This window comes from Scyliorhinus torazame, chromosome 6 (genome assembly GCF_047496885.1).
Source record: "Scyliorhinus torazame isolate Kashiwa2021f chromosome 6, sScyTor2.1, whole genome shotgun sequence".
Lineage (NCBI taxonomy): Eukaryota > Metazoa > Chordata > Chondrichthyes > Carcharhiniformes > Scyliorhinidae > Scyliorhinus > Scyliorhinus torazame.
The window spans coordinates 62,346,073-62,372,785 of record NC_092712.1 but is presented as its reverse complement, the minus strand read 5'-3'; the positions used below and the strand labels follow the sequence as shown (position 1 = coordinate 62,372,785).

The window sequence follows — 26,713 nt, the reverse complement described above, 5'->3', positions numbered from 1 at the left end:
TGGGCCTTCTATATATTGATACAAAAAAACTCCCCCGAGTACATTTCAAGAAATTTACCTCCTCTAAACTCTTTGCACCATGACCATCCCAATTTATCATAATCATAATCTTTATTATTGTCACAAGTAGGCTTACATTAACACTGCAATGAAGTTACTGTGAAAAGCCCCTATGTTGGGGAAGTTGAAATCCCCTAGTATTACCCAATTATTATTCTTACACACATCAGTAAACTGTCAACATATCTGCTCCTCTATTTCCCACTGACTCTTTGGGGGCCTATAATACACTTCCAGTAATGTGGCTGCCCTCTTTGTATTCCAAAGTTCTACCCATAAAGCCTCGTTTGGAGACTCTTCCAAGATATCATCTCTCCCCATTGCAGTAATGGATTTCTTAATTAATAGTGTAACACCACCTCCATTTTTACATCCTCCACTATCTCGCTTAAAGATCCCATACCCCGGAATGCTAAGTTGCCAGTCCTGTCCTTCCCTTAGCCATGTCTCTGTGATGGCAACAATGTCACATTTCCATGTATTAATCCACACCTTAACTCATCAGTCTCACCTATTACACTTCTAGCAATAAAGTAAAGACATACAGCTTTGGCTTACTTTCTTGACATTCAACATAACTGAACTCACCCTCACTTGCTTCCTTTATTATAGTATGGTTTATCTCTATTTTGCTGATATTTTGTGTCCCCTTCCCCTGCCAAACTAGTTTAAACTCCTCCCAACAGCACTAGCAAGCCTACCTGCAAGGATGTTCGTCCCAATGTGGTTCAGGTGCAAACCGTCCTTCTTGTATATGTCCCAACTTCCCCAGAAATGGTCCCAGTGATCCAAGAATCTAAAACACTCCATCCTGCACCAACTCTTGAAAACCACACAATCATCTGCTCTATTTTCCTATTTCTATACTCGCTAGCACTTTGCACCAGGAGTAATCCAGAGATTACAACCTTAGAGCTCCTGCTTTTTAATCTCCTGCCTCGCTCCATGAATTCTTCATGTAAGACCTGAACCTGCATTCTACTTATATGATTGGTACCAACATGTACCACGAGCTTTGACTTTTCACCCACCCTTTTAGGATGCCCTGCAGCCAATCAGTGGCATCCTTGACCCTGGCACGAGAGGCAACACACCATCCTGGAGTCATGACTTTAGCCGCAGAACCCCTGCCTGCTCCCGTGGCTACTAAATCAGCTATTAATATTGCTTTTCCATTCTGCTTCCTTCTCCCCCCCCCCCCCCCCCCCCCGCCATACAGTCAAGCTGCTTGTGGCACCAGAAGCGTGGCTCTGATTGCACTTCTCTGAGATACCAGTGCCCTCATCAGCTTCCAAAATGGAATTCCGATTTGTGAGCAGGGCCCCAGGGGACTCCTACACTACCTGCCTATTCTTCCTGGGCTCGCCAAAAAAGTTGTGAGTGCTGTATTTCTGAACTACAGAGACCTAATTAATAAATCTATCTACAGAGAAGGCCATTACAGGCTGCAAACAGAGACTTTAACCTGCAAGCTTGCTGTGAAGGAAAATGTGCTAAAAACCATCATTTGAATTGAGACTCTCATTACTTTTATTTATGATTTTTACCCTTTTCCATCCCTGTGCAGGGGGGGGGGGCAAGTTGAATTAGGAATTAGATAATAGTGAATCAGTTGCATTTGCTGCATATTTCATTATACTTCTTGTTATAAATAGACAGTCATTGTATTTGCATACAAACCCGGTGACTGTAATTATTGGGTAGCCAATGACTTTGGGTATTTTTCTAAGAATTATTGGTTAATTCACTTGTGTTGTGCCTCTGGGTCAAGTGGGGCTGGAATTGACCGTGCACTAGCTCAGGGTGTCATAACACCGACCTCTCTTTTATCCTCTGTCCCGAAAACATGCCCCTCGCAGGTCTGATGATCTCTGCTGGCTGAAGGTGGGTGAAGGCCTCGAGGCCCGCGCTCTCTTTTACCCTCTGTCCCGAAAGCCTGTCCCTCGCAGGTCTGATGCTCTCCGCTGCCTGAAGGTAGGAGTAGGCATTCAGTCCTTCGAGCCTGTTCCACTATTCAATGAGATCATGGCTGATCTTCTACTTCACTAATATTTTCTACGCTATCCCTTTATCCTTGATGTTTATAAATATGTCAAAATGTATCAATCTGAGGCTTGAATAAACCCAACTACTGAGCCTCCACACGCCCTCTCGGGCAGAGAATTCCAAAGATTCACCACCCTCTGAGTGAAGAAATTCCTTCCCACCTCAGTCCTAATTGACCTACCCCTTACTCTTGAGACTGTGACCCTAGTTCTAGACACTTCAACCAGAGGAAAAATTCTTGTTTCAGACTCCAGATCAAAGAACAAGGAAAAGTACAGCATAGGAACAGGCCCTTCAGCCCTCCAAGCCTGTGCTGACCATGCTGCCCCTCTAAACTAAAATCTTCTACACTTCCGGGTTCCATGTCCCGCTATTCCCATCCTATTCGTGTATTTGTCAAGAAAGACCAGTCAATACAGGTGGCTCGAAAGTGGGATGACCTCCACAAGCTTAATTTATCCCGGCTGAATAGCAGATGGAGGGGGACATGCTCCCACTATCTCTAGCGGGGAGGGTGAAGACCGTTAAGATGACGGTCCTCCCCAGATTTCTGTTCGTCTTCCAGTGCCTTCCCATCTTCATCCCTAAGTCCTTCTTTAAGTGGGTGAACAAGATCATCTCAGGTTTCGTATGGGCAAATAAGACCCCGCGAGTAAAGAGACTGTACCTAGAGCGCAGTCGGCGGGGGGTGGGCTGACGCTGCCAAACTTTTGTAGCTACTATTGGGCGGCTAACATAGCCATGATTAGGAAATGGGTATTGATGGAGGGGTCGACGTGGGAGCAAAGGCACCAGCTTAGGGGCACTTGTAACGGCACCTCTGCGTTCTCGCTGGCCCGCTACTCCTCAAGTCCAGTGGTGGTGGCGGCATTAAAGACCTGGGGTCAGTGGAGAAGACACATGGGGGTGGAGGGAGCCTCAGTCTGGACCCCGATATTCAACAATCACAGATTTGCCCCGGGCAAGAAAGACAGTGGGTTTCAAAGCTGGCATAGGGCAGGTATTAAAAGGATGGGGGACCTATTCATAGACAGGACCTTTCCCAGCCTGAAAGTGCTTGAGGAGAAATTCAGTTTGTCCCCTGGAAACACTTTCAGATACATTAATGTACTCGCGTTCTTCAAAAAACAGGTGGTGACATTTCCGTTGCTACCCCCACGCAGGATACAAGATAGGGTGGTCTCCTGTACCTGGGTAGGGGAGGGGAAGGTGTTGGACATCTACCAGGAACTTCAGGAGGCGGAGGAAGGCCCAGTGGAGGAGCTTAAGGGCAAATGGGAGGAGGAGCTAGGTGGGGAGCTGGATGCGGGCTGGTGGGCGGACGCCCTAAATAGGGTCAATTCCTTTTTATCATGTGCCAGGCTTAGCTTAATCCAGTTTAAGGTGGTCCACCGGGCACACATGACGGCAACCAGGATGAGCAAGCTCTTTGGGGTTGAGGATAAATGTGCGAGGTGTGCGGGAAGCTCAGCTGATTATTTCCATATGTTCTGGGCATGCCCGGCTCTTAAGGGATTCTGGCAGGGATTTGCTAAGGCAATGTCCAAGATCTTGGACACGCGGGTGGTGCAGAGTCCAGAGATAGCGGTCTTTGGTGTGTCAGACAATCTGGGAGTTCAGGAAACGAAAGAGGCCGACGTATTGGCCTTTGCCTCCCTGGTAGCCCGGAGATGGATCCGTTTAATGTGGAGGGACTCGAAGCCCCCGACTGTGGAGACTTGGGTCAGTGACATGGCTGAGTTTCTCAGCCTCGAGAAAATTAAGTTTGCCTTGAGAGGGTCCATGGCGGGGTTCTCTCGGAGGTGGCAGCCGTTCCTCGACTTTCTAGGAGAGCAGTAAAGGTCAGCAGCAGCAGCTACTCAGGGGGAGGGGGGGAATGGTACATATTATTGTTCTTTTTTCTGTATATAAGGTTAACATTTATTTTGTTATGTTAAATGTTGTTAATGGTTACGCAAAAAATTATGTTTTGATAAAAATTTGAATAAAAATATATTTTTTTAAAAAGACAGACCAGTCAAGATAATAAAGGACCAGTCTTTAAATTGTTCCTTCCAGGACAATTCCTTCATCCTGGGTATCAATTTAGTGAATCGTCACTGCACTCCCTCTATGGCTAGTATATCTTTCCTGAGAGTTAAGGAGACAAAAACTGCACACATTACTCAATCTGTAGTCTCATCTAGGCTCGATATAAATACAGGAAGACATCTTTACTCCTACACTTAAATCCTCTTGCAATAAAGATCAACATTCCATTTGCCTTCTTACTTGCTTGCTGTGCCTGCATGGTAGCTTTCACTGACGCATGAACAAGGACATACAAGTCCCAACCTCTCACCACTTAAGAAATACTCGGTTTTTCCTACCAAAGTGGATAACCTCACATTTCTCCACGTCGTATTCCATCTGCCAAATTTTTGCCCACTCGCTTAGCCTCTATTTGAGCTCATGAGAGAGCTGTGACTGTAGTAAGTCTGACTGATTACACACTTTAAAAGAAGAAACATGCATTTATACACCATCTTATTCAGGCTTCAGGATGTCCCAAAGTGCTTCACACTCAATGAATTGATTTTTGAAGTTGAATCACTGTCATTAAACATGGCAGCCAGTTTCCACATGGCCAGCAAATGAGACAAATAATCAGGATGATCAGTTTTGGATAGTGTTGGTTCAAGGTAAAATAGGTAAAATGAGAACTTTGTGTTCTTCAAAAAAAGTCCATAAACAAGCTGGTTTAATGCCCTATACAGAAAACAGCATGTCCGAACTGCCTAAATGTTGTACCAAATACTGCTCAGGTCCTGGAGTGGAGCTTGGATTAACAGATTTCTGACTCGGACGCAAGAGTGATACTAAATTTAACGTCTTTTCATATTATACCTTTGACATAATAAAGCATTTTAAGGCACTTCACGGGAAGCAAAATTTGACACTGAGCCACACATAAGGTGATGTCAAAGTGATAGTTTTAAGGAGCATTTAAAAAAAGAAAGAGGTAGAGATGTGGAAGGATTTAGGGATGGAATTCCAGAGCTTAGGACCAAGGCAGATGAAGGTACAGCCACCAATTGTGCAGAGATTAAGATCAGAGATGCTCAAGTGACACGATATTTGGGGCAGAAGGAAAATGCAGAGATGAGGTCATGGAGGGATTTGAAAACAAGGGTGAGAATTTTAAAATCTAGTTTTAATTGCTTGATCGGGTGCCAAATTAGCTCAGCAATCCCTGGGGTGGTGGGTGAACAGGATTTGGTGCAACTTAGGACACATGCAGCAGAGATTTGCGTGCATGTTTATGGAGAGTAAAACAAGGACAGTCAGGAATGCATTCGAATAGTCAAGCCTAGAGGTAGCAACGGCATAAATAAGAGTCTCAGCAGCAGGTTAACTGAGGTAGGGACTTAGTCAGGGGACTGATCTGTGTACAATTTTGAGCTGAGAAAATAAATGACTTTCGGGAAACTTAAAGACTTTTACATGAAAGTTCCAACTGACGTATCACGTGACTGCAATAAACTGAGATGCTGCTGATTAAGAAGCAAGAGCAGGCCGACCCATTTTGTGCAGCGAAAAAAAGTGTTACCGATTTAGTGCAAATGCACAAGCTATCACTGAGAAGTTGTTGTGCAAATGAGTTCAATATTATTGTGCAGCTTAACTGCTTAATGTACCCTGGCAGAATTATTGCTCAGAAACAAATGCAGGCCATGATTTTGATCAGTGGTAACCTCGCCTTTTTATATTGCATTGGAACAACAGGAAAAATGGTCTATATTTGTGAAATAAGTCAATTCAAATCTACCATATTACCCAATGAACTGATAAGATCAAAAGCAACTTCAAAAATAATGATTCAAAACCATTGTACATTACTGTAAATCAATCAAACTTAATACTTCACCCCGCCATCCATCTTCTTGACTTCTTCCCATTCCCAGAATCAGCAACTAAAAATACATATGCTCATCAAAAGCTAGGTTACCAGACATCAGGAAGACAATTTATATATTGTGATCTTCACAAGCATCTGCCATTCTTTTCTGGAAGTAAAAGAAAATTAAAGCGTGCGCACCAACACAGCTCCCTAGCCACATTCAGTACATTTACACCAACCTCCACTGACTGCACATAGACTTCCTCACAGACAGCCGACATCATCGCTCCCTACAAATGGCAAGAAAACGGATGGCAATATTTTTATATTTATTAAAAAAATGTTGATTAAAGCTTGGGAGGGAATGAAAAGGTTAAAACTCTTTCGGTGGGCGGTGATTTATAAAACTGGTTGAAATACACCAAAATTCCTCAATTAGGCTCAACTCAAATCCAGGTTTTTATCACTTTCCAAATAACATAAATGTACATACCAAGTTATAAAAACTAATGTTATGAGAACGGAAATATACTATTTCATATAGAACATTTCTTACAAATTCTCAACAATATAATTTACTCTGATTAATTGTCTGGTATTTTCCCAGTTAAATTAGAATCTCTAATTTCTACCACAGTATAAAAGCAAATAGTTCAATTCTATGATCACGATCTTTGTTCTTATCATTAAGAATTATGTTTCTGCCACCTAGGCACAACATACATGGTGACCCACATACGGATATCCTTTTAAAGAGTAAAGTTAGGATCTATGCAAAAGAAAACTCATCATTCACCAAAAAGCAGGAAGTTTGACATTCATGCACATTGACTGTTCCGTGTGCTGCCACCATGACAGGGAGTAGAAGAGAGGAAGCAAGAGAAACAAGAGCAGAAAACTGAAGCTGGAGAGAAGTCAGTGCTATTGGAAGTCTAGAATTGACAGGAGGTTGGGACCGGACTTGAAGCAGATGTGTATGCACTCCCAGGCTGCGCTAAAGAAACAATTGCCATAATGACCTGGCACAACCATGTTCAACAATTAAACAATAACCTAAATTCCAGATTTGCTAAACGGGAACTATCATTTGTGTAGGGTTCTTGTTCTTAATTTGTGAAACTACAAGTTTCCTTACCAAAAAAGTCGCTTTTACTGAAAAAGTCCACATTAAATCTACACTTAACAGGATTTTACACAAATACATGAAACCTATTAAGTGGATTATCCCCCAATTCTAAACCATTATGAAATATTATAAAACTTAGTTAAAATAAAAGACTCAAGACACTCCCAAATTTCTAACAAAGGTATATTTTCTGCATGCTCACACATTAAACATGTTGCATAAAATTAATTAAATTTTGATAGTGATTTTAATTTATATACAATTTGATGGAACTTGTAATTATTTGCTGTACAATTATATTTTGTCTGTGTAGAAACAGTAAATTATTAGCACTTTAGTGCGATATAGGATACATATTTTTCCCATTCATTGTGAAATGTATATGTTTGATGCCACCGTAGGATTTATGTTTATTTCATTTGGGCGTCAGCTTTTTCTTCAAATACATCAGCAGTTTAAGAAGGATGCACCTGGCCCATTCAATACTTTACACCAAACACACATCACAGAAAGATCACAGCATTTATCTTTTTAACCTTAAATACCGATGGAGGCATTACATTAAAAATCTGCTACAAGGTCGCTCCTTAAAGTTTCTGCACATGCTTTATTTAATATCCATCACCAACAAAAATTATGTCAGGGATTAAAATATAAACATCGGGAATACACAGCAGTTTCAGGATAGGAAAAAAAACAAGTTATGTTCCAGGTCAGGGTGAAGGATTTCATCCCCAAAATCTCAGCCTGTTTCTTCAGATGGTGATGAATCTGCTGTGTATTACCAGAATGTGCAGGCAGAGGTCAAGCTTAGCCACGAGCTATTTATTCCTTTGTAACTAAACTAATTTTAGCTTACTCTTTTAAAAAAGTGCATTTCTAATTGCGGAATCAATACACTGGCAACGGAATTTAAAATCAGTCCGTCAGTACCACTGATAGCATCACAATATATCAGTTTACGATACCTGTCCTTCCAACATGTCACGCTGTGATGAGACACGTTCCTGCTCAGAGCTGTTTGTCCTTCTTATAGAGATAGCGTGAGGTTTACGTTTCGGTTTTACTTGCCGTGTGGCTGCACTGCTTCCACTTTCAATCGGCATCACTTCCTGGTGATCTCTTCACCTGGTCACCTACAAAGAATTATAAAGAATATTATATTAGGCATCATTTGACAAATAGCAACTACATGAATCGAGTTTTACAATGACCAAAGGAGATCATTTGACACATTGTGCCTGTGCCAGAATTTGTAATTCGCTCTAAACATCCATCGCTCAATCGCAACATAGAAAATAGAAGCAGGAGGAGGCCATTCGGCCCTTCAAACTTGCTCTGCCATTCATTATCATGGTTGATCATCAAGTTCAATACCCTGATCCCGCCTTCCCCCATATCCCTGGATTATTTTAGCCCCAGGAGCTATATCTAGTTCCTTCTTGAAATTATACAATGTTTTCGCCTAAACTACTTTTTGTGGTAGTAAATTCCATAGATTCACCACTCTCTGTGTGAAGACATTTCCTCAGTCCTTAAAGGTTTACCCCTTATCCTCAAACCAGGTTCTCTAGTTCTGGACTCCCAACCATCTTTCTGAATCTCCCCTGTTTAATCCTGCCAAGAATTATATGAGTTTCTGCGAGATCCCCTCGCACTCTTCTAAACTCCAATGAATATAATCTGAATCGATTTAGTCTCTCCTCATAAGACAGTCCCACCATCCCAGGAATCAGCCTGGTAAACCTCAAATAAGAAAACCAAAATTGCACACAATACTCCAGGTGTGGCCTCACCAAAGCCCTACAGAATTGTAGTAAAACATCCCTATTCCTGTACTCCGTTCGCGATGAAGGCCAAAATACCATTTGCCTTCTTCACTGCCTGCTGTACTTTCAGCAACTGATGCACGAGGACACCAAGATCTCACTGAGTATCCACCTCTCTCAATTTGCACCCATTCAAATAACAAAGTGAATAACCTCACATTTATCCACATTATACTGCATCTGCCATCCATGTGCCCATTCACTCATCCTGTCCAAATCCCACTGAAGCATCTCTGCATCATCCTCACAGTTCACCCTCCCACCCAACTTTGTATCATCTGCAAATTTGGAAATACTACATTTAGTTCCCTCATCCAAATCATTAATATATAATTGTGAACAGTTAGGGTCGTGGCACAGGTCCCTGCAGTACCCCACGAGTCACTACCTGCCAATCGAAAAAAAAAAAATTTATTCCAACTTTTTACTTCTTGCCTGCTAACCAGCTTTCTATCCATTGCAGACACATGCACTTTAACTTTACATAGTAATCTGCTATGTGAGACCTTGTCAAATGGCTTCTGAAAGTCCAAATTTAAAAAAATATATTAATTTAGAGTACCCAATTCACCTAGCCTGAACCCCCGCAGATACGGGGAAAACATGCAACTCCACACGGACAATGAACCAGGGACGGGATCTTACCCGTGTCCTCAGCCCTGTGATGCAGCAGTGCTAACCACTGCGCCACCGTGCTGCCCTCTGAAAGTCTAACTTAACCACACCAACAGCGTCACCCTGGTCAACTCTACTAATTACATCTTCAAAGAATTCTAGTAGATTTGACAAGCATGATTTCCCTTTCATAAATCCATGCTGACTTTGTCTGATTATAGCACTGCTTTCCAAATGCTGTGCTATGAAATCCTTGATAATGGACTCTAGCAACTTCCATACTGTCAATGTTCTTTTTATAAATGTTTTTATTGGGTTTTTGAATAAAGTATATTTACCGTTATGTACACAAAATAGAACACATAGAAGGTGGAGTTGACCCTATGCAGTGCTTCGCTCCAGAGTCCCCACCCTATTTCAATCCCCAGGTCCTCCTCACATTTCTTTCTTGTTGCGTCCAGTACGGTGTCGGCCCTTTCTACCAGTCGGTCATACATATCGCTACAGTTCCCTTTATCTAGGATGCTTGCGTCCAGTAACTCTTCCAGTAATGTCTGTCGTGGCGGTTGTGGATACGTCCTTGTCTCCTTTCATAGGAAGCTTTTGAGTTGCAGGTACCTTAGCTCGTTCCTCCTGGCTAGCTGGAATTTCTCTGTCAGTTCATCCATTGTTGCGACCCTGCCATCCGTGTATAGGTCCCTGACTGTCAGTATCCCTCCGTCCTGTCCCCAGTTTTTAAAGTTGGCGTCAGTCAGCGCTGGTGCGAACCTATGGTTGTTGCAGGTGGGAGCTTTGTCCGACATTTTGGCCAGCCCAAATTGCTGCCGTAGTTGGTTCCAGGACTGGAGGGTGGCTATCACCACCGGGCTGCTGGAGTGTTTTTGAGTGGGGATGGGAGTGCCACCATGGCGAGGGCCCGGACGGAGGTCCCCTTACAGGAAGCTTCTTCCGCGGGCACCCACTCGGCTTCTGGCTCCTTGATCCATCCCCTTATTCGCTCGGCCGTCGCCGCCCAGTGGTAGAATTGTAGGTTTGGGAGGGCTAGACCACCCCCCTGGATTTTGTTTCTTGTAGGACCTCCTTTGGGATCCTAGCATTCTTCCCCCTCCACCCCCCCATACGAACGCCATGATTAGTTTGTCTAGTGCTTTAAAAAAGGCCTTGGGGATGTAGATCGGGATGGATCCAAGTAGGAAGAGGTACCTGGGCAGCACGTTCATTTTGATCGTCTGGACTCTCCCCACGAGGGAGAGTGGGAGTGTGTTCCATCTTTGCAGGTCCTTTTTTACTTCCTCTGTCAGACTGGTGAGGTTCCATTTGTGGATCTCTTTCCAGTCATGGGCTATTTGAATCCCAGGTAGCGGAATTTGTCGGGTTTGTTTAAACAGCAGTCCCGTTAGTGCTGCCCTCCCTCCTTGTGGGTGTACCGGGAAGATCTCGCTTTTGCTCATGTTGAGTTTGTAGCCCGAGAAGGAGCCAAACTATTTCAGGAGCCTATTTTGAATGTTAGGCACACTGGTCTATAGTTCCCTGTTTTCTCTCTACCTCCCTTTTTGATTAGCAGGATTATATTAGTTATCCTCCAATCTGTAGGAACCATTCCAGAATCCAAAGAATTTTGGAAAATGACCACCAATGGATCTATTATTTCTAGGGCTGCTTCCTTAAATTCTCTGCGATAAAGATTATCACTCTCTGGAGATTTATCCACCTTCAATCCCATTAATTTCCCCAAGCCCTTCTCTCCTAATACTAATTTCCTTCAGCTCCTCACAAAAACTTCTGTTTCTCTGAACTTTTGATACATTATTCATGCAAGTGAGCCTAACGTCAGTAGTAGGGAAGTTACTAGAGTGCATTATCAAGGATTTTGTAGCACAGCATTTGGAAAACAGTGATACAATCATGCAAAGTCAGCATGGATTTACGAATGGGAAATCATGCTCGACAAATCTACTAGAATTCTTTGAAGGTGTAACTAGTAGTCGACCAGGGATACCTGGTGGATGTGGTTTATTTAGACTTTCAGGAGGCTTTCAACAAGATCATAGAATCTCACATAACAGATTACTGTGTAAAGTTAAAGCGCATAGGATAGCGGGTAGTGTCTTGAGATGGATAGAAAGTTGATGAGCAGACAGGAAACAAAAAGTTGAAATAATTGGCAGGCAGTGACTAGTGGGGTACTAGTACTTTCAATAAGATCATGGCTGATCGTTTTGTGAACTCAGCTCCACTTACCCGCCCGCTCACGGTAACCTTTTATTCTTTTACTGTTCGAAAGTCTATCTATCTTTGCCTTAAAAACATTCAGCATGGTAATCCCAACTGCGTCACTAGGCAGGGAATTCCACAGATTCACAACCCTTTGGGTGAAGAAGTTCCTCCTCAACTCAGTCTTAAATCTGCTCCCCCTTATTTTGAGGCTATGCCTTAAGTTCTATTTTCACCGCCAGTGGAAACAATCTCCCTGCTTCTATCTTATCTATTCCCTTCATAATTGTATATGTTTCCATAAGATTCCCCCTATTATTCTAAATTCCAATGAGTATAGTCACAGTCTACTCAGTCCCTCCTCATAAGCCAATCCTCTCAACTCCAGAAACAACCTAGTGAATCTCCTCTGCACACCCTGCAGTGCCAGTATATCCTTACGAGTACCCTGTACAGCCGCAAAATAACCTCGGTTTTTAAACTCCATCCCTCTAGCAATAAAAGACAAAATTCCATTTGCTTTCTTAATTACCTGCTTCGCCTGCAAACTAATGTTTTGCGATTCAAGCACAAGGGCACCAGGATCCCTCAGCACAGCAGCAAGCTGCAATTTTTCACCATTTAAATAAGAATCAATTTTGCTGTTATTCCTATCAAAATGGATGACCTCACATTTACCAACTTTGTACTCCATCTGCCAGACTCTTGCCCACTCAAACTATCTATATCTTAGGGCAGCACGGTAGCATTGTGGAAAGCACAATTGCTTCACAGCTCCAGGGTCCCAGGTTCAATTCCGGCTTGGGTCACTGTCTGTGCGGAGTCTGCACGTCCTCCCCGTGTGTGCGTGGGTTTCCTCCGGGTACTCCCACAGTCCGAAGATGTGCAGGTTAGGTGGATTGGCCATGATAAATTGCCCTTAGTGTCCAAAATTGCCCTTAGTGTTGTGTGGGGTTACTAGATTATGGGGATAGGGTGGAGGTGTTGACCTTGGGTAGGGTGCTCTTTCCAAAGCCGGTGCAGACTCAACGGGCCAAATGGTCTCTTTCTGCACTGTAAATTCTATGATAATCCCTCTGCAGACTTTGTGTCCTCTGCACACTGTGCTCTACCACTCATCTTAGTGTCATCTGCGAACTTTGACACATTACACTTGGTCCCCCACGCAGACACGGGTAGAACGTACAAACTCCACACAGACAGTGCGCCAAGGCTAGAATTGAACCCGGGTCCCTGGAGCTATGAGGTAGCAGTGCTAACCACTGTGCCATCATGCCGCCCCAAAATACACATATAATTAACTAACAAATGAAATGAAAATTGCTTATTGTCACAAGTAGGCTTCAAATGAAGTTACTGTGTAAAGCCCCTCGTCGCCACATTCCGACACCTGTTCGGGGAGGCTGGTACGGGAAATGAACCGTGCTGCTGGCCAGCCTTGGTCTGCTTTAAAAGCTAACTATTTAGCCCAGTGTGCTAAACCAGCCCCGAGCACATACCAGCTGAGGAACAGAAAATATAAATTAATTGTATAATAACAGAAAAAATTTACCTTTATCCAAGAATTTCAACATAATTTATCAGATAATCTGGGTTTCAACATTGGTCGAACATACTAACACAACAAAAGTAAATTGGGGTGGCGTAATGATATTGTCACAGGACTGGTACTCCAGAGACCCAGGGTAATGCGCTGGGGACATAGGTTCAAATCCCACCAATTGAATCAAAATCTGGAATCTGGAATCTTAAAAAAAGTCTAATGAAAACCACAAATCTATTGTAGATCGCCTGAAAAACCCATCCAGTGCACTAATGTCCTTTGGATAAAGAAATCTGCCGTCCTCACCTTGTCTGGCCTACATGTGATCCATAGAAATGTGGTTGACTCTTAAATACCCTCTGAATAAGGGCAGGGGGGCTGGTTTAGCACAGTGGGCTAAATGGCTGGCTTGCAATGCAGAACAATGCCAGCAGCGTGGATTCAATTCCCATACCGGCCTCCCTGAACAGGTGCCGGAATATGGCGACTAGGGGCTTTTCACAGTAACTTCATTGAAGCCTCTTTGTGACAATAAGCGATTATTATTATTAGGGATGGCCAGCTCCAAAACAGAAATCAGCCCTACAAACAAGACATCAACAGATCATCCCACACCACCGGCAAGGGACAACTTGTGTGACGCTTGGGGCAGACCACTAATTAGAATCGGCCTGTTCAGCCATCAAAAGAAGTGCAGCAAATGATCTCATCTGACCTCAAAGGTTCTACGGGTGCATTCCCAGACAAGGATGCCAACCAAGCCAGTGAAATTGACAGGGTTTTCAGTTCTTAAAGGATGCTACAGCTGAGACTGTTTCTTTAGATGTGCGGCAGCATGGTAGCACAGTAGTTAGCACAGTTGCTTCACAGCTCCAAAATCCCAGGTTCGATTCCCGGCTTGGGTCACTGTCGGTGCGGAGTCTGCACGTTCTCCCCGTGTCTGCATGGGTTTCCTCCGGGTGCATCCGGTTTCCTCCCACAGTCCAAAGGTGTGCAGGTTAGGTGGATTGGCCATACTAAATTGCCCTTAGATTAGATGGGGTTACAGGTTTACGGGGATAGGGTGGAGATGTGGGTTTAAGTAGGGTGTTCTTTCCAGGAGCTAGTGCAGACTCGATGGGCCGAATGGCCTCCTTCTGCACTGTAAATTCTATGGTTCTATGATGTTGGGTGGCCAGATTAACAGTCCCACGGAGTCACTGGTTAGTAGTCAAAAGCTGTTGAATTTTCCCCAAATTAAAGATATTCCATGTATGTATTATTTTCTACCATCAAAAGTACAAAATCGATTACTTATTTCTATGCAAAGTCTATCAACATAATATCATTTTTGTTTCTTAAATAAGACAGTCAATGGGAAGGGGCTTCTCTCTATTCCAACAGAGCATTGCTCTGGTAAAGTACGACTTAAAAATACTCAAACTGTTAAGAACCCCCCTGATGTTAAATGCAAGGGTATCCCAAAACCCAGAAGGGTAACTTGGAACACCGGTTCTTAGTGGTGTATATTTTCAATTTGGTATACATTTAGAAAACATATGGAAACCAGGGAGGAATAGTCCAGTCTTTTGTTATCAATTAATAAATAATTTTGGTGTCCAAAAGGTTAGGTAGGGCTACTGGGTAATGGGGATAGGGTGGAGGCGTGGGTTTAAGTAGGGTGCTCTTTCCAAGGACCTGTGCAGACTCGATGGGCCAAATGGCGTCCTTCTGCACTGTAAATTCTATGATTCTATGAATATTTATTAACTTAAAAGAAAAACACACTTCAAGAAGGATTGTAATGCACTACCACGGTACACTTAACTACACTGATGGCTAGTATTACGTGGATTTACCCCTCTGTTCCCAACTACTCACGTTTCCTGAACTCTGTGAGACACCTTTTTCCTCAAACAACATCCAATATAACTCTATGAGCTAATCCAGCAGATAGTATCCACGCCCAGGTTATTTGTCCACGTTTGGGAAAATAGTCTTCAGTCTCAGCGAAGATGTAATCTTCCCTATTTGAGTTTGGGGATTTTAACCAGCCACATTTTAGCAATGACTTTCGGGGGAGATTGTTTTCTGCAACTGGGAGTGGCTATGATGGCTGTTTATACTGTGTGCCTTTTTCCAGTTATTGTGCTATGGATATATCATTCTTTCCTTTTGATGTTACTCACCTTGGGGACCTGGATTTTGGCATACAAGTGCCAATTCCCTTATCTCTCCACTTCGAAGTCGCCTCTTCTACACCCCATTGTTCTCCGCTAGTCGCATAGGTAAACCCTTGCTTTTCTCACTGCTATGCTAATTCACATATCAAAGCATCCCTACAGACAGCTACACTCATCAATTCCCTTTATTATTTAATCACAATTCCATTTCTAATCTTAATTTTCCCCAATTCTTAACCATAACAGAATTTTTGCACACAGGTTTTACTTTAACTTACTTGTTTAGGGCAAGTAAACCTAAAGAATATTAGCATCTGTATATCTGAGAATCTCAAGAAAACATCAATGGGAATAAAAGGGCCTAGCATTTTTTACCATGACTTTGACCAGTCGAGTCTTTTTAAAGATTCATTTTGTTCCACTGAAAATTACTTCAACTTTCAAGACCTTCTGTAATTCTGCACACTCAAACTTGACAGCATTATCAAGAATGTATTAATTTACAAAAATAAATCAAGTGACTTGTGTTATGTGGGACATCAGGGGTTCACTTAACCAGTAACTGGGATAAAAATAGTAAGTGCTGAACAAACATTGCAGGTCTAGCAGCATCTGTAGAGAGAGAAACAGAGTTAACGTTTCAAGTTCAATATGACTCTTCTTCGGAATTTGGTTAACTCAAGTTTTTTTCTCCGCAGATCTCTGCCAGACTTGCTGAGTTTTTCCAGCACTTTCTGTTCTTATTCCAGATCGCCAATATCTGCAGTATTTTGCTTTACCTGGGATGAGAGCTTTGTCCTCTGATGGGTAGTACATGGGGTCTACATTATCTGCAGTTTAGATTAGAATAATGAGGGGTGTTCTCATTGAAGGGTATAAGATCCTGAAGGGTCTTGGCAGAGATGACACTGAGATGTTGTTTCACCTGGCTGGGGAATCTAGAACATGGGGTGTGAAGGGGCGGGGGACAAAAGACATAATCAAGCAGCTATAAGGCGGTAAACACTCAAATGGCAAGGACCTCACCAAAATACAGCTGAAAGGAAATTTGACGCGAGAACAAAAAGTAGGAGAACTCAACCATGAGAAGGTAAGAGCAGAATCAATCAGCAAGCATAGTTTCAGCAAGTCTGGCAGCATGTGTGGAGAGAAAAACACAGTTCATGTTCGTGTCCATATGATCCTTCTGCAGAGTTCTAACGAAGGGTCATGTGGACTTGAAAAGTTAACTCTGTTTCTCTCTCTCTCCACAGGTGCTACCAGACCTTCTGAGTTTATCCAGCATTTTCTTTATTGCTACAGTTTCACAAAATCTGCAGTATTTTGCTTTTATTAGCATAATCTGTCTGGATGCTGATTGCTGGAATACAGAGGATACATATGTTCCAACTGTACCATCAGGGAGTTATAAACTATTACAAGCATTTAAGCTGATAAAGCACATGGCACAATATGCATCACACAAAATCCCTAGATTGCTAATAATCCTCTAGATACAAAAAAAACTTCAGATTTCTAGTATCCCTGTAAATGCAATGCAAACAGATCCGAGACTATTTCAGCCCTAATATACACACTGCATAGCATGCAAATTCAAAAACCACAGCTTACATAACCGGCACTTTCATAGCAGAAAATTTACAACTGGTATTTGGCACAAATGCCATTTTTAATTATTTGTGATCAACAAGAAACCAAGATTAAACACTGAACCGGAAATACAGGTGCTATGCTTTGACCATATATTCATTAGTTCACCCTGACTAAATATTCATATACTTACTCATTCCTATCATAATTATCATTATCGTGCTGTGTGTGTCTAAACTTATCAGCAAGATTAATTTTTATTTGATCAGGGGATGTGGGCATTATTGTCCATCCCTAAATGCCCTTGAATGGTGTGGTTTACTTGGCCAGTTTCAGAGGGCATTTAAAAGTCAACGACATTGATGTGGGTCTGGAGTGACAGGTAAGGATGGCAGATTTCTTCCCCTAAAGAACATTAGTGAACCAGTTGGGTTTTTACGACAATTTACAACTGTTTCATGGTCATCATTAGACTTTTAATTTCAGATTTTTATTGAATTCAAATGTCACCATCTACTATGGTGGGATTTGAATCCGGGTCCCCAGAGCATTACCCTGGGTCTCTGGGATACTATCCAAGTGACAATACCACTATGTCACCACCTCCCCAGCGTAGAGCTATTTGGCACAATATTAAAAGTCTTAAAAAGTATAAAAGCACAATATTTTACCTGGTCTCCCAATGACAAGGCTAAGTCCAGATGAGGAGGCCAGTAAGTCTTTCCAGCTCATTATTCCGTTCAAGTCAATGCTACTCACACGCTAACATCTAACTGCATCCTGGCTGACAAAGAGTTTTAAGGTACGACCAGAGCAATAAGAGAGTTTCACATGATGCGTTTGAACCTGAATCTTATTGGTTTAATGATAGTGTTATTTTAAGATATGCCAATTTGGATATCTCCTGTTTTGAACTGAATCTTCAAAGCTGTGTGTTAATTAATTGTAGTGTAATATTAGACACCCATGAACATCAAAGATATATTTAACAAATTAAAATGAAAGCTTGGTTATAGACAAAATATAGAAATAATTCATACCATGTATATTTCATTCTGTGGCATAATTTTCCAGATGTTTAAACTGAATCAACCAGCTCTATTTTTTTAACATGTCTATTCTTGTAGATATGGTCACCCACATGCAAGGTATAATCTACCTTTTATTAAAAGAAAAAATACTTTTAGTTTTAGCAGAATTAAACAATTAGGTAGATCAGCAGCATCTATTAATAACATCTATTATTGGTATAGTGCCCTGAACATAATAAAATGCATAAAAGATGCGATTGGGAGGATGCAGTCGGGGAAGTTGGCAGGGCCGGATGGGTTCCCGATGGAATATTATAAAAAATTCAAAGATAAGCTGGTACCGCTGATGGTGGGGATGTTTGAGGAGGCGAGAGGGAAGGGGTGTTACCACAAACTTTGGGGCAGGCATCGATTTTCCTGTTACTTAAGAGAGATAAGGATCCGAAGGAGTGTGGGTCGCATAGGCCCATATCACTTTTAAATGTGGACGCAAAGATATTGGCGAAGGTACTGGCAGGTAGGCTGGAGGAGTGCCTCCCGAAGGTGATAGGTGAAGATCAGACAGGGTTTGTGAGAGGGAGGCAGCTCTTTTCGAACATTAGGAGGGCACTGAACATGGTTATGGCACCGGCGGAGGGGAGGGAAACAGAGGTGGGTGGGGCATTTGATGTAGACAAAGCGTTTGACTGGGTAGAATGGGGGTACTTGATGGCAGTTCTGAAGAGGTTTGGGATTGGACCAAGATTTGTGGACTGGGTAAAGCTATTACATAAGGAGCCGAGGGCGAGTGATCGTACAAATAACATCAGCTCAGAATACTTTCCTCTCCACCGTGGGACAAGGCAGAGATGTCCTATGCCCCCCCCCCCCACGCCCCCCCCCCCCCCGGCTGTTTGCACTCGCGATTGAGCCATTGGCCATTGCGCTAAGAAGTTCGGGGGTATGGAAAGAGATAGTGCGGGGGGGGGATAGAGCATAAGGTGTCCTTATATGCCGATGACTTGATATTATACGTGTCGGAACAGAGTGTGTCAATAGGGGGAATATTGGAGCTGCTTCGGGTGTTTGGGTCTTTCTCGGGGTACAAATTAAATCGCGACAAGAGTGAATATTTTGTAGTGTCTTGGCCGGGGGTCGGGGCAAGAGTGGGGTGGCTGCCATTCCGAAGGGCAGGGACTCACTTTAGATACCTGGGGGTGCAGGTTGCTCGGGATTGGGGGGCGGCTCCGTAGGTACAACATTTTTAGTTGGGTGGGGAGTGAAAGCTGATTTGGCAAGGTGGGATGGTCTCCCTCTGTCACTGGCGGGCCGGGTCCAGACGGTTAAAATGAATGTGTTGGTACGATTCCTGTTTATTTTCCAGTGCCTGCCAATTTTCCCGCCAAAGGCATTTTTTAGAGAGATTGAAGGGATGATTACCTCATTCATATGGGGAGGGAAGGTGGCCAGAATTAAAAAGGTGCTACTACAGAGAGGAAGGCAGGCAGGGGGTTTGGGTCTTCCGAACCCGATGTATTATTATTGGGCGAATGTGGAGCAGGTACGGAGCTGGGTCAGAGGGGTTGACTCCCAATGCGTCAGAATGAAAGGAGAGTTTGGGTAGGGGGTTGGGATTGAAGGCGCTATCATCAGCGCCACTCCCGACGGCCCCGGGAAAATACTCAGGGAGTCCGGTAGTAATAGCTTCGTTGAGAATTTGGAGGCAGTTTGGTCAACACTTCGGGTTGGGGGATGGGTCAAGAGAAATGCCGATTCGGGGGAACCACAGATTTGAGTCATGGACGTGGGATGGAAATTTTCAGAGATGGGAAGAGAAAGGAATTAGGACACTAAAAGATTTGTTTCTTGGGGGTCGGTTTGCAAGATTGAAGGAGCTGAGAGCGTAGTATGGGCTGGAGCAGGGGGAAATATTTAGATACATGCAGGTTCGAGACTTTGCCAGAAAGGATATACAGAGCTTCCACTACAGCCGGCTTCCACATTGCTGGAGGAGGTGCTGACAGGGGGACTGGAGAAGGGGGTAGTGTCGGCAGTTTACGGGGCTATTTTGGAAGAGGAGAAGGCACCGCTGGAAGGGATCAAAGCAAAGTGGGAGAAAGAGTTGGGAGAGGGTATGGAGGAGGGGTTCTGGTGTGAGGTGATCCGGAAGGTGAACGCCTCCACCTCTTGTGTGAGGCTGGGGCTGATACATGTGTAGGTTGGGGCTGATACAGCTGTAGGTGGTATATAGAGCACACCTTACAAGGACGAGGATGAGCCGGCTCTTTGAGGATTTAGAAGATGTGTGTGACGTTGCAGGGAGGGGCCCGCAAACCACGTTCATATGTTGTGGTCCTGTCCAAACCTGGAGGATTACTGGAAGGAGGTTTTTAGGGTAATCTCTAAAGTGGTGCACATGAAACTGGATCCAGGCCCTCGGGTGGCCATATTCGGGGTGTCGGACTAGCCGGGGTTGGAAACGGGCACGGAGGCAGATGTAGCCTTCGCCTCGTTCATCGCCCGAAGGCGGATCCTGGTAGGGTGGAGATCAACCTCTCCACTCTGTGGTTAGGCGTGGCGGGGGGACCTGCTGGAATTCTTGGCTCTTGAGAAGGTCAAATTTGAAATGAGGGGAAGGATGGAGAGGTTCTACAATTTATGGGCGTTATTCATTATGCACTTTCGAGACTTAATTCCATCAAACATTGGAGGGGGGGGGGGGGGGGGCTGGGGGACTGTATGTGTTAATGGTGATTATGGGTGATTCCTGATTCCTTTTTGTCATTTGGTTATGTTAACATGCGGGCTAATGTTTGGGGGTTTGGTGGGAGGATGGGATCGTTGTTATTGATATGGGGATTGACATTGCATTCATTACTGATTATTGTTTATTGTTGGGTGTAAAAAAGGGTCTATTTAGCACAGGGCTAAATCGCTGGCTTTGAAAGCAGACCAAAGCAGGACAGCAGCACGGTTCGATTCCTGTACCAGCCTCCCCGAACAGGCGCCGGAATGTGGCGACTAGGGGCTTTTCACAGTAACTTCATTTGAAGCCTACTTGTGACAATAAGCGATTTTCATTTCATTTTTCATTCATTTCATTTGGGAGAAAAAGTGAAAAAGGAAAATAAAAATATATTTTTTTAAATAATAAAATGCCCCAAGTTGCTTCACAGGAGCATGAGACATTGACCTACACAAGACGACATTAAGCAAATGACCAATAAGTAGGTTTTAAGGAGTGCCTTAAAGGACGAAAGAGAGAGATAGAGAAATGGAAAGGTTACGGAGGGAATTCCAGAGTTCAAGGCCCTGGCAGCTGGAGGTACCACTACCAGGGGAGACAGAGAGGTTAGAACTGCTGCTTCACAGCACCAGGGACCCCGGTTCGATTCAAACCTTGGGTGGCTGTCTGTGTGGAGTTTGTACATTCTCCCCATGTCTGCGTGGGTTTCCTCCGGGTGCTCCGGTTTCCTTCCACAGTCCAAAGATGAAGATGTGCAGGTTCCCGTACCAGCCTCCCCGAACAGGCGCCGGAATGTGGCGACTAGGGGCTTTTCACAGTAACTTCATTTGAAGCCTACTTGTGACAATAAGCTATTTTCATTTTCATTTTCGTTAGGTGGATCGGAAGTGCTAAATTTACCCCTTCGCGTCCAAAAATGAGTAGGTTAGGTTACGGGGATGGGGTGGGGGGGTGAGCCCAGGTGAAGTGCTCTTTCGAAGGGTCAGTGCAGGCTCAATCAGCCGAATGACCTCCTTCTGGACTGTAGGGATTCTATGATTAAAATTAGAGAACACTTGAGGCCAGGATTTAGAGGAGTGCAGAAATCTCAGAGGGCTTTGGGGCTACAGATAACTATACAGATAGGAAGAGCCAAAGCGATGGAGAGAATGGAAAATGATAAGAACTTTAAAAACTGAGGAGTTGCTTGACAGAGGGCCAATGTAGTGAATGTGATGCAGTGCAATCTAGGACATGGGCAGCAAAGTTTGGATGATCTCAAGTTTAGTAGGGGTAATTGGGCTTTGACTTCCTTATCTTTGTTACTTAGATCCCATTATAAAGAGATTTTGAAGAGGCAGGTTCTGACAAAAGTAGATCATGAAATAACAAAGTGTATTTCAATTATATTCACAACATACTGGAACAACGTACTCCCAACTGCTCTTGCAATTTGTTTTTACTCATTCATACGATGTGGGCGTCGCTGGCAAGGCCAGCATTTATTGCCTATCCCTAATTACCCTTGAACTGAGTGGCTTTCTAGGCCTTATCAGAGGGCATTTAAGAGTCAACCACATGCTGTGGTCCTGAAGTCACATGTAGGCCAGACTGGGCAAGGGTGGCATCAAAAATCTTGTTTGATAACGATCCTGTAAAGCATCTCGGGAAATTTTACCACATTAAATGCAAATCGGCATCGCATCGGGATTCTTCCTCAAACCTTATGGGAGTTCTACATCCCTCTTCATGGATGTGTAAGCTTTCATTAATGAACATTTTGAAGTGGCTCCCACTACGTCACAGGCCTGCATCCTATTCAGTTGCTATGTTACTGGTCCCAGAATCACAATCTCCAACAAACAAAAGCAGGCAAATTCCACGATCCATGTTTAAGGGACAATTTATTTGAGGAGTTCAAGACTAATAAAGGATTCAGTACAAAGATAGAGAGAAGCTAGTTAGAGGTTGTTGTCAGGAAGCCCTTCTTCATACAAAGGTAGAAGAAATGTGGCACTCCCAAAAAATGTTGCGGTTAGATAATTTGTAAATGAGATTGATAGGCTTTGTGTTGGGATATTAAGGGATATGGAATCAAGGCAAATTGTTGGGAGTTAAAATATAGATCAGCCATGACCTAATCGGATGTGGAACAGCCTCAAGGCACTGAATAGACTAGTTTTGTTCCTATATTGCTATGTTAAATTACTTGTATTAGTCTACTGCTAATTACAGCCCTTATTCAAAAGCCCCCAAAAAACAATGGTGGTTGGACTGCCCCACAACATTACTACAAATCAAAGGGAGGACAGGGCAGAATCCTAGTACCAACAGGCAGATGTTCAGTTGAGATGGCAATGTAAAATTGACCAATTGATGAGAAAAAAAATTCCTGCCCAGTACTATGTACAACCCTGCATATCTCATGAACCTATTCACACACACAGCTGGCCACCAGAAGTGTTTCCAATTCTTGACAAACAGTCTAACATATACAACCACGAAAGATCAGAAGAGCCACAGCTGACACCAGTCATTCCTGGGCACAGTAGGAAGCAGCCCAACATTTTCTGCACTTCCAACATCCTTTCATGGCATCTGGGAAACGTCAGGTTCTGAAAGTGGTCAGAGGTGTGCAGTTTTTCTCCTTTATCTTGTCTTAGATTTGTGAACAATTGCAACCATTGATATAAATAACTAAACTGGAATTTCCTTTTAATGCAGAAAGGTTGCGGCACAACTTAGGTCTTGAAAAAACATGAGAGGCACTGATAATATAAACATTCATTTATCAAAAAAACTGTAATCACAGAACATGGCTTCAAAATTAATAACCACCTTTCCTGACAAAGTATTTGATGCTGTGTCAGTTAGCCTTTTTGATAATCTCTATGGACAGAGATTGTCAACAATAAGAATAAAGACAAAGATGATTAAACACATGTGAAACATGGGCAGCACGGTGGCGCAGTGGGTTAGCCCTGTTGCCTCACAGCGCCGAGGTCCCAGGTTCGATCCCGTGTGGAGTTTGCACATTCTCCCAGTGTTTGCGTGGGTTTCGCCCCCACAACCCAAAAAGATGTGCAGGGTCGGTGGATTGGCCACACTAAATTGTCCCTTAATTAGGAAAAATGAATTGGGTACTCTAAAAAAAAATTTTTAATATATATATACATGTGAAACATGACCAATAATTTTATGCTGGGAATATAAATAAATGGTTTAAGGAATGCAAATGGTCATAGTTGATAAAATGTTGCATTTACACGCAATTACCCTTGGAAGCTGGAATGAAATTTTAGAAGATGGGCGTCACGGTAGCACAGTACTGTTGCTTCACAGCGCCAGGGTCCCAGGTTCGATTCCCGGCTTGGGTCACTGTCTGGGAGTCTGCACGTTCTCCCAGTGTCTGCGAGGGTTTCCTCCGGGCACTCCGGTTTCCTCCCACAGTCCAAAGAGGTGCAGGTTAGGTGGATTGGCCATTCTAAATTGCCCTTAATGTCCAAAATGGTTAGGTGGGGTTACTGGGTTGCAGGGATAAGGTAAAGGTGTGGGCTAAATTAGGGTGCTTTTTCCAAGGGCCAAACAGACCCGATGGGCCTCCTTCTGCGCTGTAAATTCTATGCAAATCTATGCAAAGAAAAGCAAAAGCATCGACTGTTTTGTCTACATATACTTTGCTAATCATGCTATCTTTTATGTGTATTTACTCGCAAGAGAACAGAGATATCCTGAAATGCACCAAAACATTGTGCCCAAGTTGTTAAGAACACAGCCATGCTGCTCAGGACTGGTCATTTACATGGGTGATTCAAAATTACCAAACCAGCATTTTTGTGGTGCAAATTAGAATGGCAAGCAAGGCAGGAAATGAGATACAAGGGCGGATCAAATAATCTTTTTACAGTTAGGAACATCTCACGGCTGATTGCAAGAGCTGGTCAACAGCAACCCTGAGAATCAGTGTACTTGATCCAAAATGGCAAGAGCTCAATAGTAAAAAGCAACTTGTCCAATGTGCAGGAAAGCTTGGCTCTCATGTTCAGCACAATCATCAAGAGCTTCTCAACCTTTTTGGCTAAGATCAAGTGTCAGATCAAGCCCAAGATCATGTCCAATGCCTGTTCTTGCCTGCTTGGGTCCAGCATATCTCTCTTGTGGATTGAATTGGATTAAATTTTGAATTGTTTTTTGGAGCAAGGGGGTGGATTAAGGGCTTGCCCTGTCCATTCTGCCCATTGGCTTTGTCACCTTCAGAACAGAATAAAAATGTATTAAAAAATCAATAATCAGATTAGGAAACACTGAAACTGCACAGCAAGGTCCAAAAGGGAACAGGCGCCCTGGTGCTCCAGGTGCGCAAACCCCTCCCTCACAACCAAAAACATTAAATGGTGCCCAAACTGTCGGACGTGTTTGAGGCCATTCAACCTGCCGAGTGCCAGCTGCCCCCCTGTCAGAGCCTGGAGACGAGGATTCAGACATTCATGGAGCTGTTTGCGCCGCTCCATCCAGACCAGCCGCCCTCGGGGGTCTTTAACGCTGACTGAAGCCCGGTCGCTTTCTGAGGAGCCGGAGTACCTTCCATCAACCGGCGGCTCCTTTTAATGCGCACCAGACACCCTCCCTCCCTTCCTTTTCCATCAACCAGCGCTTATGCAATTTTTCTCTCTCTCAAAACACTCACCTCCCTTCAAAACGACATCCTGCAAACTCATCCGGGCTCTGTCGCTGCGCAAAGGTGAAAGGTCAGCCAAGGCTCCCAGCCCCGCCAGCGCATGCGCATGACCTGCCATCCGACGTCGCCAAACAGCCGCATGTCTGCGCACGCGCTTCCCCAGTGACCCTCACCAGACTCTGGCACTGTGGCCATGTACAGACTGACAGTGCACAACCAGCCGTTTGTTTTTCTAATTTAACCTTGCAAAATGTTTGCATGCAATTTTTTGTGCGCATTATTGGAATGTGCCTCAACACTTATTCCTAGTGCTGGGCGGCACAGTAGCATAGTGGTTGGCACTGTTGCTTCACAGCACCAGGGTCCCAAGTTCGATTCCCAGCTTGGGTCACTGTCTCTGTGGAGTCTGCACGTTCTCTCCATGTCTGTGGGGCTTTCCTCCACGTTCCACAGTCCAAAGATGTGCAGGCTAGGTGGATTGGCCATGCTAAATTGCCCCTTAGTGTCCAAAACGTTAGGAAGGGTGATATAGTTTTATTCATAAAGGGGTTAGTTGAATGCATATTGCTAAAGAATGCTAAATATTAAAAGTGTCTTGACTGTGGGAAATCAGTCAATGTCTCATGTCATGAATTGACCATTGCATTCCAGTGTATTCCGTGTATTTGTCTAATCAACAAATCAATTGTTTAGGTCTCTGCCAAGCTGTCAAACATAGCAAAGTGTAAGAAACATAGATTTAGCTGTCTCCCCCCCCCCCCCCCTTCTCTAAGAGGAAGGAAAGGCGAACCACAGGGGGGGGGCAGAAGCGGGGAGAGGGGGTGTAGAGGGAAGAGACCGGGAACAATAGAGGAGAGCCACGATGGGGGAGGCAGGGAAACGTTAACAAACTTAACATCCACAGGAACAGAGAAAACGGTGAAGACGGGAGGGCTGCAGAAGTGGAAGTGCACACGAGACGACAACGGGAGCGAACTCCGTCTGGGAGAAGCAAGGGACGACAACACCACAAACAGATGCCTACTTATGTGTGTAAATAATTTTGCCAAGTGTACAGAGCTGCTGCTGTTGAGCGGGGGCATAATACCGTCCGACGACTTCTCAGGGAAAATTAAAACGTCAGCAGCAGCAGCGACCCATAGGGGAGTGGGGGTGAGTGCTCCTTTGGGAGGCTGTGGGAAGACTGAGGCGCGTGGGGTTACGTCTAGTTAATTGCTATTGTATATTCTCTTTTT

General features: G+C 43.8%; 1 protein-coding gene across 7 annotated transcripts in view; it reads right to left on the bottom strand.

The window, feature by feature from the left end:
• Nucleotides 1-25,593, bottom strand: part of wdr37 (WD repeat domain 37) — a 176,366-nt gene extending 150,773 nt beyond the window's left edge. For 2 of the 7 annotated variants that reach the window (XM_072508282.1, XM_072508286.1), the window contains exons 1-3: nucleotides 25,488-25,593; nucleotides 8,081-8,248; nucleotides 6,226-6,276 (exon numbers count right to left, since the gene is read on the bottom strand). In XM_072508282.1, the coding sequence (XP_072364383.1) occupies nucleotides 6,226-6,276; nucleotides 8,081-8,218 (189 nt within the window). In that variant the 5' untranslated portion in view covers nucleotides 8,219-8,248; nucleotides 25,488-25,593. Of the gene's footprint in view, nucleotides 1-6,225; nucleotides 6,277-8,080; nucleotides 8,249-18,105; nucleotides 18,225-25,487 lie in introns of those variants that run through there. The other 5 variants (XM_072508285.1, XM_072508287.1, XM_072508283.1 and 2 more) reach the window with 4 other exon arrangements.
• Nucleotides 25,594-26,713: the final 1,120 nt, after the last annotated feature.